The 13,712-nt window shown below is 37.9% G+C and overlaps 1 protein-coding gene across 6 annotated transcripts; it reads right to left on the reverse strand.

Annotated features, from left to right (window-relative positions):
• Window positions 1-20: 20 nt before the first annotated feature.
• Window positions 21-12,265, reverse strand: scel (sciellin). 6 transcript variants are annotated; one of them, XM_056580220.1, is made up of 31 exons: window positions 12,187-12,265; window positions 10,824-10,884; window positions 10,590-10,674; window positions 9,923-9,982; window positions 9,668-9,730; window positions 9,514-9,576; window positions 9,312-9,347; window positions 9,143-9,178; window positions 8,892-8,909; window positions 8,723-8,770; window positions 8,546-8,614; window positions 8,394-8,447; window positions 8,042-8,110; window positions 7,752-7,790; window positions 7,615-7,647; window positions 7,463-7,501; window positions 7,293-7,358; window positions 7,139-7,186; window positions 7,002-7,043; window positions 6,509-6,574; window positions 6,261-6,311; window positions 5,809-5,862; window positions 3,453-3,506; window positions 3,187-3,240; window positions 2,771-2,821; window positions 2,395-2,448; window positions 2,087-2,155; window positions 1,808-1,882; window positions 1,566-1,674; window positions 1,142-1,244; window positions 24-849 (listed from the first exon to the last, which is right to left on the reverse strand). In XM_056580220.1, the coding sequence occupies exons 2-31, from the start codon at window positions 10,858-10,860 to the stop codon at window positions 833-835; spliced, it is 1,662 nt and encodes a 553-aa protein (XP_056436195.1). In that variant the 5' UTR covers window positions 10,861-10,884; window positions 12,187-12,265; the 3' UTR covers window positions 24-832. The 6 variants fall into 6 exon arrangements, with proteins under 6 accessions (XP_056436198.1, XP_056436197.1, XP_056436195.1 ...); XM_056580219.1 differs by having other exon boundaries at window positions 6,509-6,571; window positions 9,143-9,181; XM_056580218.1 differs by having other exon boundaries at window positions 25-849; window positions 9,143-9,181.
• Window positions 12,266-13,712: the final 1,447 nt, after the last annotated feature.

Raw genomic sequence — 13,712 nt, forward strand, 5'->3', positions numbered from 1 at the left:
CACCTGATTGGTCGACTTCAAGCACTTAAAATCACATCACACCACCACAAATGTGGAATTATGTTAAACTTTACAGGGAAATAAACCCACATCAAAGACGGTTCCTTCTTTAGATTTCAGAAATTTGTTGATTAACGTTTTCGATTTAATTATATTGTTTGGTAATATATTGTGTTGTGTTATTGTTTGTTCCGCTTTATTCCATTCATGTGCAGTAGTACATTGACAGTTGTTGGATTAACTAGGTAAATTAACAACCCCAGAATTAACTATTTCAGTATCATTATCTAGGCTGCTCATTTAGAAGATGCTTAAATCCAAATCGACTTCACAGTCAATTTAGATCACAAGGATCAAACAAGGCATCTGGCTCAAGAATTATCAAATAGTATCAAATTTTCATGCGTATTTTTTCATTCAATTCAATGCATTCAAATATTTACAGACCAAAAGGCGTTGCGTATTTATATGTATTTTATTGATATTCAATATTAAGGTTAATACCTTTATTGCACGTACTAATAAGCCCCCGGCCCAAAAAAAGTAGATTAATACACAGATACAAACAAAAACAGGTAGTGATGTCATTAAAGACCAGTATGTCTTTAAAAAGATAAAATAATGAGTCAAACCCTCATCATAACTGCTGATAGACTATGTATACACTTTTAATCTTTTAATAGCACCCAACCTTTTGACTATAACATGTCTATGTGCCACATCCATATGTATAAGATAGATAACCAATTTCACCCTTGAGCATACAGTACCTAAACTGAAGTTACATCATTAGCCTATTATCTATGGAAGGTCTTCACAGAAGGTCTGATGGTCAACGCCGCCATTTTTCTGCAAGAAAGCAAAAGTTATTTAATTATTCCAGTTGATTGATTTGAATTGTTCTTATTTAATGTGTGGAATGCTATAGCGCGGAGACTTTCCTGATCAAGTGACCTCACATTCCGTTGTGAAACAGAATGTGAGGATTCTGTTGTGAAACAGAATGTGAGGATTCTGTTGTGAAACAGAATGTGAGGAGGATGGTCTCAAAAGGCTAGTGGAAAGCTATACTATTTAATAATAAAACGGGGTCCACATTTCCCTAAAGATGACATCGTCTCGTGTGAGTGTTGTTGTTTACCTCTGGTGACCTCGAAGCATCGGTCACAGTGCACGGTGCGCCTGTAGATCCAGAGGCTGTCCCCGGCCTTCAGGTTTCCCAGGTTGTTGCTGCACACCTCACACTGGTGGAGCACACGTTGCGTTAGACAGGAGCTCTATGGTCAGCATGGACTCTCCTAAAGGCCACTTATTGGCTGATAGATACTTTTGGATGGAACACTTGTATGGTGATGGACGGTTACAGTTGTACATTTGTTTATTTGTCCACTTCTTTGAACATTTTTTAAATGTACAACAATTTTATAAGCACATCAGCCTCACCAACCCCTGTATGTCTTAACACATCGACAATAAAGAGTTACGTTTCTTTGAGTCTGTGAGTTTTAAAATGCAGGTCTTAGCAGGTTTTTAGTATGTAAATGCCGCCTTGTGTTGTTCTCTACCTTGAAGCAGGATGCGTGACAGTTGATCTTCATGTCATCGAGGACCATCTTAGCCTCAGTGTTGAAGGGCTTTCGGCAGTAGGAGCACAGATCCTTCTCCATCACGGTTCTGCATAGTTCAGGAGTCATGGAACAAAACAAGAAGAGACGATCAGCATTGTAAATAGTGTATGCCAATAACAGTTTGACAAAATGTGTGTGTGTTTGTGCGTGTATGTGTTAGTGTGCGTGTGTGTGCACACCTCTCAGAAGCTGAATACAAAGTCTGGATGTTGGATTTAGAAGAGAAGGAGTCCCCATCCAAGTAGTCATCCATCCTTAAGTGTTAAACAAAACATGATTAAACCGATTACCTTACAAGCTTGGAGTCGCACACCCTAAATACACTATCCTGCAAACTTCATACCGTAGTATTATATTGTAGTTTTTTCATATTGTAGTAAGTTCATGATGTGGTATGAATAGTAGGGACCAAATCTCTAATAATATGCTGAATCTATCATAGCTGTGTTATTCCATACCTGCTGTCCTTGTATGTTGTGGAGGTGGTGGTGTAGACTGAGGGGCTGTTGATAGTGGTGTACTCATAACTAGGAAGTAACCAAACATGGTATGAGATTATCAGAAATTAAAACATACAGTATATTAAAATAATACATGTAAATCTATTCAGCAATTTCATGACATAACGCAAAATAATCAAAACTCCTGTCAATGCCACATTGTATAGTATTCATGATTATTTGATATCAATATAGTTATTAATAATATACAATTGTAATATATAATGCTATTATTATGAACACCATTATTAGAATAAAGACTTTACCTGGAGTCTGGTCCACTGCTGGAGTACGTCCTGCTAGTGCTGTTGTATTTATCACTGTGTAGAGAGACAGAATGGACATTTATAACATATCCATATATCTGAACTTCTCTCTCTCTCTCTCTCTCTCTCTCTCTCTCTCTCTCTCTCTCTCTCTCTCTCTCTCTCTCTCTCTCTCTCTCTCTCTCTCTCTCTCTCTCTCTCTCTCTCTCTCTCTCTCTCTCTCTCTCTCTCTCTCTCTCTCATATTATTATCTTATGATAATAATCATTGTGAATATTATAAATATGATTATTATTTGTATTGATATATAAACTGTTATATATAATATATATAATTAACATTTATATAATATTAATAATTCTGACTATGAATATACCTGTCTAGTCCGCTGCTGGAGTAGGTCCTGCTGGTGCTGCTGTATTTGTCACTGTGAGGGAGAAAGAATTGAAATGTATAACATATCCATTTATTTAATGTCTCTCTCTCTCCCTCCCTCCCTCTCTCCCTCTCCCCCTCTCTCTCTCTCTCTCTCTCTCTCTCTCCCTCCCTCTCCCTCCCTCTCCCTCTCTCTCTCTCTCTCTCTCTCTCTCTCTCTCTCTCTCTCTCTCTCTCTCTCTCTCTCTCTCTATGTCTCCCTCACACTCTTTCTCACTCGCTCAATTTCTCTCTCACTCACATTATACTTATTATATTGCTATATCATTATGAATATTATAAATATAATTATTTATAATATTAATATCAATATATACGGTTATAATATTGAGATAACATTAATGGCTATGAACATACCTGGAGTCTAATCCGCTGCTGGAGTAGGTCCTGGTGTTGCTGCTGTATCTATCACTGTGAGGAGAAAGAATTAAAATGTATAACATATCTAAACATGTTCCCCTCCCTCTTTCAATCTCTCTCCCTCCCTCATTATCCCTCTCCCTCTCAATATCTCTCTCTCTCTTACAGTATTATTACTATTTTATTGGTAAATGATTCATATGATTAATATGAATATATGATTGTATTATATATAATATAAATATTAATGGCTATGATCATACCTGGGGTCTAGTCCGCTGCTGGAGTAGGTCCGGCTGGTGCTGCTGTATTTGTCACTGTGAGGAGAGACAGAGTTGAAGTTTAGAACATATATTTAACCATGCCAGGATTACCTACTCCAGCAGAGACCCAACCATATATTTAAACAAGTCTCTTTCTATTTGACTCTCTCGCACTCTCCGTTTGGATGATGTTGGTCAAAAGGGCTTCTGCTTCATTTAAATATTGTATAGTAATTATAATCAAATAATAATGATTATGCCTCTCATTATTAAAATATATATATATCCAGAGCCGGATTAAATAAATGGACTACACTAGGCAGACTGTATTTTTTGGGCCCCCCTCCATCGATAACCTAACCTAACCCTAACACTTACCAAAGTTACTAATAAAAGTTAATTCACATTTTACATAGCGTAGTCTTTGGTTACAAGTTGGTTATTTGTACGCCAAAATAAGTCATGTGTTGTATATTAAACAGTCTATCAGACTATTTTTTGATTTTTATTATTTATACGTTATTACACGGCTCTATTAAATGCTATTAAATTATCCTTATCTTATCCATTGCCAGTGTCATTGTTAAGGCAGTAGTCCCAGTAAATCACCAATAGGTGTCACGGTGTCAGCATTGCTATGTAAACAGAGCAAAAAAGATAAATGTAGTAAGCTATTGCATTTTGCAGAAAATCTTAATTAAATGTGTTGATTAAATTGAAAAGTTAAATAAGTAGTCAAATATACAAAGACTAATAAAATATGCAGTCAGAGAAAGTGTGCTGTAGTGGTAAAGATGTTTATTTTCATGGACAAGCATCACCTATCTTCAATTTTCCAACACTCTCATTTAGCATGCTCCACTCAGGGATAATCTTCAGCCTTCCAGCACCACAGGCCTCCATTGCAGTAGAAACACATCTTGACAGCATCATCACGATCTTGTGGAGAAATAATAAAATGTATATATAAGCTGAAAGACAGCTGTTTGAGATTTGAATATACCGGTACTTGGTTTGTTCCTCATATTTCATTTCATTATAGTAGAAAGTATAGCCCTATATTATGCATTTCATTTATATGCATTCACTTTACTTATTAAGATTTAGATTTTTAAATGGAAAACTTACATTTACAGATGCTTTCTCCTGAGTTTTGATGAGGCAAAGTCCTCTATAATGTCTTCAAAATCCAGGGAGGTTGTAAATCTATTCTCAATTGCCAACAGGGCAAAGGCATTCTGTTTTTTTTCTGTTACTGTTGCTCTCCGGTATGTTTTCACTCTTTTCATCGTAGAAAATTACGGCGCTGATGTTGACGGCGCCACAGCGTCTTCCGCTGTCTTCACAGCTGTCGGACGGCTGCCCGACAGAAACTTCTGTAAAGCCCCCCGCTGTTTCTTCTTTTGTTCCTCTTCATTTTTTTCTTTTTATGTTTTGCCGCACCCAAAAGCATCTTGAATGTTAGCCTACACAAGAAACGACCTGCCTGCTAGCTTTATTGTTCCGCTTAGTCTTGACCCGCTGACCTCCTCTCGGACTTAACTGATTGGCGTTAAAGGCACCCAGTGCAACTTTATGTAAACATTCAATGAAAAATAAACATTCAATTTCTAGTCTTTCGATAACAACAACAATGCCGCCATTTTCTTTATTTTTTGTAACCTACAATAAATAAAGCAGGCTTCCAGTCAATGGAAAAATGGCTTCTCCCCACCGGCGATTGTTGTTGTTTACGATTTTCTATCAGTTCTCACCACACAACGACGTCTCATCTTTGCTGCTTGAATGTCGGTATGTAATGGTATGGAGTTATTGAAACTTACTACGTGTAAAAAAGACTAGAAATTGAATGTTTATTTTTAAGCCTCGAAAGTTGCACTGGGTGCCTTTAATGTGACGTAACGTTAAGATAAACAACGTCACTATTTTTACTTAATTAATATATATTGATATATTATCACTGAAATAAATAGTAGGCAGGACATTTGTATTGGCTATTTCATTTTTTTTTTTTTTTTTTTTTTTTTTTTTTTTTTTTTTTTTTACTTCTGTCTGGGCCCCCCCCCGCCGATCAGGCCCTAGGCACGTGCCTAGTTTGCCTTTGGGTTAATCCGGCTCTGTATATATCATCAGGTACGCCATCAATGTATCTGATGACGCTCTGTACAAATGGGCTTATATCCTCATGATGATCGTATATATTCTAAGTTATGTATGCATTGAAGATGGCAGATAAGCCGTCTGCTTCATCTTTTATTGTTAGTATCATTGTTTCAGTATTATTACTATTATATTATCATCATGTTATTCATTATTGGCTGATAATGATTAACATGAATAACATGAATATTCATACCTGAAGTCTGGCTCGCTGCTGCGGACAGTCGGGCTGTAGCTGCTGTATTTGTCACTATGACGGAGAGAGAGAGTGAATCAACATATATTAAAACATATCAAAATATGTTTACTGAATTCTATATATGTAACTATATAGTCAAGTCAAGTCAACTTTATTTATATAGCATATTTAAAAAACAACATGGTTGACCCAAAGTGCTTAACAAACAAACAAAACAATGACAATAGTACAACAACAATAATAATGTACCATGGGCACATCAGAGGGGATAAAGGGAAAAAAAAGGGGGGGGGGTATTATGGTAGATTAAAAGCTTGGGAGAAAATAATAGTCTTAAAGTTGGACTTAAAGCAGTCAATGGTGGGAGAGGACTTCAGTTTGGTTGATGTTGATAGAAAGGGCGTCTGCTTCGTTTAAATATAGTATAGTAATCATAATCAGGAGCGTACCTGAGGGAGCTCTCCACAGTTTTCACTTCTCTCCTTGTGATACTTGTAGTGCTGTTGATATAATTAAAGTGAGGTGAGCTGATCGTGCTTATACTGATTTCTCTGTGTGTTTTACTGGTTTGAAGAGGCTGGCAGTGGAAGAGGAGTCATATCCCCCCGATACTCATACACTATTCAAGACGCTTTATATGTCTGTCTTTATATTATTGTCATTATGATGAAGTAGGTACACATGGGGTTCGCCTCACCTGCTAGACGGAGAGAGGCCAGTGATGGACTTGGGCAGCAGGGTGTCATACAACTGGTCCTCACTGCTGAAAGATCAAACATACGTATGGTCATTGTCCACAATACTACTACAAGGGGGCTCCACATGATGACAAAAACACACTTTGAGATCTGAGGATCAAAACAACTGGACAATTCTACACATTTTAATATGATGACTATGCCAGTTTATTCTTAGGTCGGGGATGTTCCCCCTCAAATAATAACTGCATATGTCATTTGAATGTATATTTTTTACATTTAGTCTACACTACATTGTAATGCATATAATTCTAATTGGAGCGAACTGCATTGGAATGAAAATGTGTTTTTCTATCAGGAGGAGCTCAGGTTTCTTTGAGGGGAGCACAGACTTCCTGTCTCCCCCACAAAGAGTATTCAGTATTCAGCAGCCATTACAGGAAACACAGCTTATGCTAGCATGTAGCCTGTATGATGCATTGATTGTCTTACGAGGAGTAGCTCTTTGTTGTTGGGGTAGCAGGAAACACTTCTCTGAAAAAAGGAAATCCATGAAAGTTATTGATTAGTCAATAGCTTTATGTCAGGATGATGCTTTTTTGCATGTCATCTTTAATTTCTGAACTCACTCATTCAGGCTTTCCACTTTCACAACAGAGGTTGTGGTTACAGTGGTGCTGCAAATCAAGAAATGTGAATGTCAGTAGAGGTTCAGAATATATATCTATATATATATAGATGGATGGATGGATCAAAATATGTCAGACAGATAGATTGCTTCACCTCACAGAAGAGTTGGGGTCAGACTTGATTGAAGGTATTAGGCTGTCAAACAGTTTGTCCTCAGCACTATAAGGTTTTTCCAGAATAGTTAGTCATCAATACTTTTTTGTTGTATTTCTCTCTCCAAACAGAATGTTCTTTTGTTTTCAGCAGACATCAGACACACTCACCTTGAGGAAGTCCTTGTTTTGGTCGTACTATAGGTATTCCTGAAGAGGGAAGGAAAGGAAAACACTTTCTTTAGCTTAGCGACTAAGGGACCTCACAATGAACAGATTTCACATTTTTCGTCCCCATTCCAACAGTTTTAAATCAAACTTACCCCTCGGTGCCAGATTTGACTGCCCCAGGCTTGCTATAATGAAGAAATACACCAGAATTACAATCTTGTGTTTGCATGAAATATGTCATAAAAGTAATATGATTGATACGTAGTTCATGAGGGGTGATCCAACCTACCTTTTAAAGGTTAGGGTATCAAGGTACGGGTCTTCAGCCCTGTAAAATAACAATAAAGGATTCATATATGAATACAGAGAGATGAATATATATATGTTATCCTATACAGACACATATTCATATCAACTACATGACCTGAAATATAGTTTGAGATATGAAGGTAGGATTGCATATGTAATTCTAGACAGAGCATTCATATCAGCCCTGAAATATAGTTTGAGATATGAAAGTAGGCCTAAATGTTAATCTCCAATCTAAATTCATATTTTAAAGGATGGTATGCATTTTACCCTTTAATGCTGGTTATTGTCGTCTCAGTCACCTTGGTGGACGACGGCGACAAGGGAGAGTATGGGGCCCTGTGATAGTAGATAAATATATTGTTATGAGATAAGATTTAATAAGATGTGTAATTCAGACATCCTAGAGGGCAAATTAAGGCTTATGAGCAGCACACATCAGCACAAATACAAAAACATACAAATATGATTGATATATATCCAAAAAATATGAATTTGAAATATGAATTGATCAATAATTAAACAATAGTATTATATATATATATTTATATATTTATTGATATAAAAATTATACATATATATATTGGTACTTCAAATGCAGTCGTCGCAATGTGCTTCTTACCCCTTGAGTGAGCTCTTGCCATCAGAGAAGACACGATCGGTGAAAGTCCCGGACCTGTGGGCAGGATCAATGAGTGAATTGGTGTTCCTTCTGTACTGTAATACAATGAAGATGGAGGAATAAAGCAGTGTAATGTGAGCTGTTCACTCTACCTGGTGGATGTAGTAGTGGTTGTCTCGGTCTTCTTGCCGTTCTCACTAACGGTGGTGCTTGTAGTGCTACTGTAGGCGTTAAGCAGTGGAGGAGAAACCCATTACAGCCTGAACAGACACAGGCTTCACAGTGATGTTTTAGCATTGGTTTACATGCAGCTCTGTCTTGGGTCTTACCTTGTCTTAGGACTTTCTGTGAGGCTAGAAGTGCTTGAGAGGGAGGATCTGGAGGGACATTGATAAGGACACGCTTAGTTATCAATATACAATATTCAATACATGATTCTCCAACATTGTTTTGGATATTGAACCTTGCCGAGGGCAGAGGATCTTGACAGTGTCTCACCCCGGGGATGGCAGGGTACTGTGGTGGCAAGGACACAAAACAAATCATTCATTATCATTCATGACATATAATAAGAACGTATAACAGTGCTGCCTTCTTGGCCAGGTCATTCTTGGAAAAGAGATTTTAATCTCACATATTTTTTACCTGGTTAAATAACGGATATTGATTGATTGATTGGATAACAACGTATTATATTATGATTAATTAAGTATTTTGATGTCTTATTAGTATTTTTTAAAACACTATACCTCCTTTTGTTAGTGTTGGTCCTGTTAGTGGTCATCCTGCTGTTAGGAGACATGCAGCAGATGAAAGACATGTGTCATTAGCATACAATGTGCCATGCCCATGACATTGATTTATAAATCAATACGTCTTTGAGGGGGATATCTGTGGCCCAGAAACATGCACACCCACCTTATCTTGTCCAGTTCCTCCTGACTGGAACTAAATCTGAGTAAGAAAAAACAACCCCAAACCCCCAACAAACACAGTCTTTAAACATAGCTGGGATGTTAATGGTGGTGGCTAAACTGCACCCAGCTTTATGGGTTTGTTTAGCCACTCTCCATGTTAATGATATGAGTATTATCAGTGATGATTAGTGCCAAGATCCTACCTCTTGGTTAGAGACTGAACGTAACTTGTGCCTTTGGTGTCAGTTGTGTTTTCAGGCACATTGCTGCTCGCAAATAGAAATGAAAGAAGTTAGTGAATACTCTCCATGTTAATGTTATGAGTATTTTGAGTGATGATTAGTGCCAAGATCCTACCTCTTGGTTAGAGACTGAACATAACTTGTGCCTTTGCTGTCAGTTGTCTTTTCAGGCACTTTGCTGCTCGCAAAAATAAATGAAAGAAGTTAGTGAATAGTGAAAAGTAATGTTTAAAGTAACAATTATTATTAATAACTGTATTATTAGTATTATTATCAGAAAATAAGAAGAAAATATAGTTGACATATAGTTGAGTTCACATTTTAAACCAATAATTTTGGCATAGAATAATCCAGAAATATGTTGAATTACCTGTCACTGGTCACAGTGGAAACGTGGCCCAGAATAGTCTTTCCAAAGTTAGGATCTCGACTACGGGAGGAAAAGAGAATTCATTCACATATGAATATAGGTATTCTATTCACCATTGCTGATAATAATAAGCAGGTCACCTTGCTTAACGACTATGAAAGGAAGGTATGTATGTAACCCGTACTTTGAGATATGACCAGCACATTCCAAGTGCTTTAGACTCTACTGATATGGATCACACCCAAAGCTTTGTCTATGCACTTACTGCTTGTGTGTGTGTGTGTCTGTGTGTGTGTGTGTGTGTGTGTGTGTGTGTGTGTGTGTGTGTGTGTGTGTGTGTGTGTGTGTGTGTGTGTGTGTGTGTGTGTGTGTGTGTGTGTGTGTGTGTGTGTGTGTGTGTGTGTGTGTGTGTGCACCCTTGTGTACACATACACACATGTATGCATGGATGGCTGAATGGAGGGATGGTTGAAGGAGTGTGTGTCTGAATGTGTGTATATGTAGTAGGTATGTATGTATGTACAGTATGTATGTAAGTAAGTAAGTATGTATGTTTGTCAGTATGTATATATGGATGTATGTATTGATGTATGTATGTGCGTATGTATGGATGGATGGATGTACAGTATGACTCACATACACAATGCATTGTGTATGTGGGACTTACTCAATGTCTTCATCCTCTTCTTCATCCTTGCGGATCCAGCTGTTGTCCTTCAGCCGGGACGTCTTCACCTGAGTACTTGAGGTGGCTGCATCAGGAATGGAAAGTTAATAGGGAATTAAGGTTTTCTTGGGGCTTGAGAAAGAGCAACATCTGGATAGGCTATATCAATTATTTAATGACTATATCATGTCATTGGTGTACCACGACATAACGAGTGAATTACACAATACTTACAAGACGGGATGAACTTTTTTGGGTAGGAGTAAGACATGTCGGCAGTGTTGTGTTTTTTTTCCTATCAAAGACAGAGCAAAAAAGTATTTTTCAATATTTCTGTATGTCAGCCACTAGAGGACGCTGTTGGTTCTTGTTCCAGTCGATTACGAGTGACATCAGACGGGTATCCGATATCCTCAAATGGTCCCAGACAACTGCGACCATACAATCCACTCAGGTTTCTAAAAATCTCTTTATCTACCAGCGGTGTTCCCCGTCTTCCCCTGCAAGCAAGTACAAGCTAATCCACCTACAAATTCCGGCGGAGAACCCATGCCTATTCATTTTATTGTGCCAACAGAGTAATGACACACAGAGAACTAGAATCTTGGTTGCCAGACTGAGATCCAAACCAGTTGGCCCTGATCTTGTCCATGTGGTGGTGATACACCCATCCACCACAACACACCCTCTCCGAACACACCTTTGGGCGAGGGGGATGTCAGCAACATTCCATTAGGCATTCATGATAACGATATATACCCTGCCTCCAACAGGCATTCTATAGGACGAACAGTACAGTGTAAACAAAAGACAAGGAAATATTTGGGTTCAACCATGTCCAGACCAACTATTGTCAGTATCAGGCTAAGGGCCATTTTAATCGGAAATAAGCTAAATAAATGAATGCCCTTTGGTATATCCGAAGAGGTTAAAAAATAAAGTTGTCGAAGCTTATAAAGCTTCACCAGAGACATGGGTGGCTGGTGAGACCATGTTGAGACTGTTACCTATAGACAAGAGAAAGCCCAAGACAATACTTTCAAAATGTTGTTAAAGTAGAAATACTTACAAATTGACATTCTGTTTTCACATTCCAGAATGTCATTTATATATATCAGATAAGATCAAATAAGATAACGTTCTGATGCAGGTTATTGTGTGGTTTCCATAAAGGTTTGGGAGAGGATAGGCAGAGTTTTCTCTGGCCTGAAAGGATGTTATTCACCACATCCTGGCAATCAATAAATTGTTGGCTTACTATAAATCGGATATGAATAGGACTACAGTACGACTCTAAAACATTTAACACATAACCTCTAGAGTAAAATGACAATAAGATACTTATTATTAATAGACAATTATTACCATTACCATCTATGAATAAATTCTGCTTATTAGATGAGTGACCATATTGTTAACTTGTCATTAACACCTGCCAGTCCACTATTTTACCTGTTATCCTAATTATCCCAGTTGCGTTTATTACTTCAAGAACCCATTTCCTCAAGCACATATTACACATGTCTGAAATACACCTGAAAGTCATTTGCAAAACAATTACCAGCATATACAAATACCAAACATAGAGACGACATACCTTGGGGGTTCCAGAAGAGCTCTGAAGTATTGTCTCCACTCAACTATCACAAACGTATGTCGCTACCGGTGCTTTTGACCTCAAGGGAGGAGACTTCAAGGCCACCAGTGGGCGGAGCCTAACAAGGAGCATAAGTAGTGGTATGGGGAGGGATCCTCTCTCTCCCTCTCTCTGCCCTGCCCTCTGCTTCCTCAGTCCTCATTTTAATGTAGTTTGTCCCCTTTCCTTGGTGCAACATTCCTGAGCATTGGTTTATTTATGAGTGTATTTAATAGTGTCTATGTGTATGTGTGTGCACATATGTGTTTGTGTGTATTTTTCTTGTTTTGTCAAAGGGAAGTAGGTGGAATACTTATTTAATGGGAGTACTAATGCATACCTTTGCAATGGGTGAAACGAGATGACCTCAGAAACCTAATTACTATTGATACCACTGGGCCACAGAACCTGTTATACGTGAGTCATGAACAATACAATAAGTTAGTTGTAACTGAAACACATCCCTGCACTGAAAACTCTCAGTACTAATAGTACTATAAACAGAGTTTAACAATGATATGATGGTGTTATCTGTTCGACTTTGAACTACTGTCTTTGTGCTGTGTCAAATTTAGGTCCGACAGGGTGTGTAGTACACATTAGAGATAACAGCTTTTCTCTTAAGCGTTTTTGCAGTTAACATGTTTTTGTTCAATAACAATGTTTTTTATGCAACAAATCCCTATTTGGCAATGTCGATACGGAATAAATTATCGAGTTTTCCATAAATCATAGACCTTTAATATGGTGTGATTAATACACAGGTTTTAGGGGAAGAAGGCACATATAAATTCTAATCGTTTTTTACATGCATTCAAAAACACGTCCACCCGTGATTGTTAGGGAGGGAGTATGAAAGAGCATAGCAAGCAAGGGTGTGACAGGTAAAGAAAACAGATACACTTGCCCCACCTAATCTGTCACAACCCTGGCCGGGGCACAAGAAAGGAATGCAGGTCATTTGTGTTTCCACCTTACAATGACAACCGACTTAATTGTGACTAGAGGGCAAAGGAAAGTTGAGCAGAGTAAGATAACTTAACAGCAATCATTAGGCCGAGCAGTCAGTCATCAGGGAATGCAACTGTTTAAACATTGGAACACGTGTTAAGCAACTCTGTCTCTCTTGTCTCATCAGAGCAATCACACATTGAAGAACCGAGTAAAACTGCACCATATGCAAATGAATAGGCCTAATTGTAAGAAAGTCATCCCATGTCACTACAGCTTTTTAAAGAAACATCAGTTAGAATGGATCAACGTAATAAAGCTGGTAAACATAGCATTTCCTTGTATCTTAAAGTTCTAATCTTCTGCTGACAGTGCGTCATGGTATGTTGGTATGTTGCGTCAGTGAGATGTAATATACATCTCACTGGATGGCGCCAGTGCTATCACAGTGAAGAGAGGAAAAGAGATCTTGCATCCCTCACAAGCAATGAATTCCCTGATTATTCCATACAAGCAATATACACTGTAGTGTTTTC

This window comes from Gadus chalcogrammus, chromosome 20 (assembly GCF_026213295.1).
Source record: "Gadus chalcogrammus isolate NIFS_2021 chromosome 20, NIFS_Gcha_1.0, whole genome shotgun sequence".
Classification (NCBI taxonomy): domain Eukaryota; kingdom Metazoa; phylum Chordata; class Actinopteri; order Gadiformes; family Gadidae; genus Gadus; species Gadus chalcogrammus.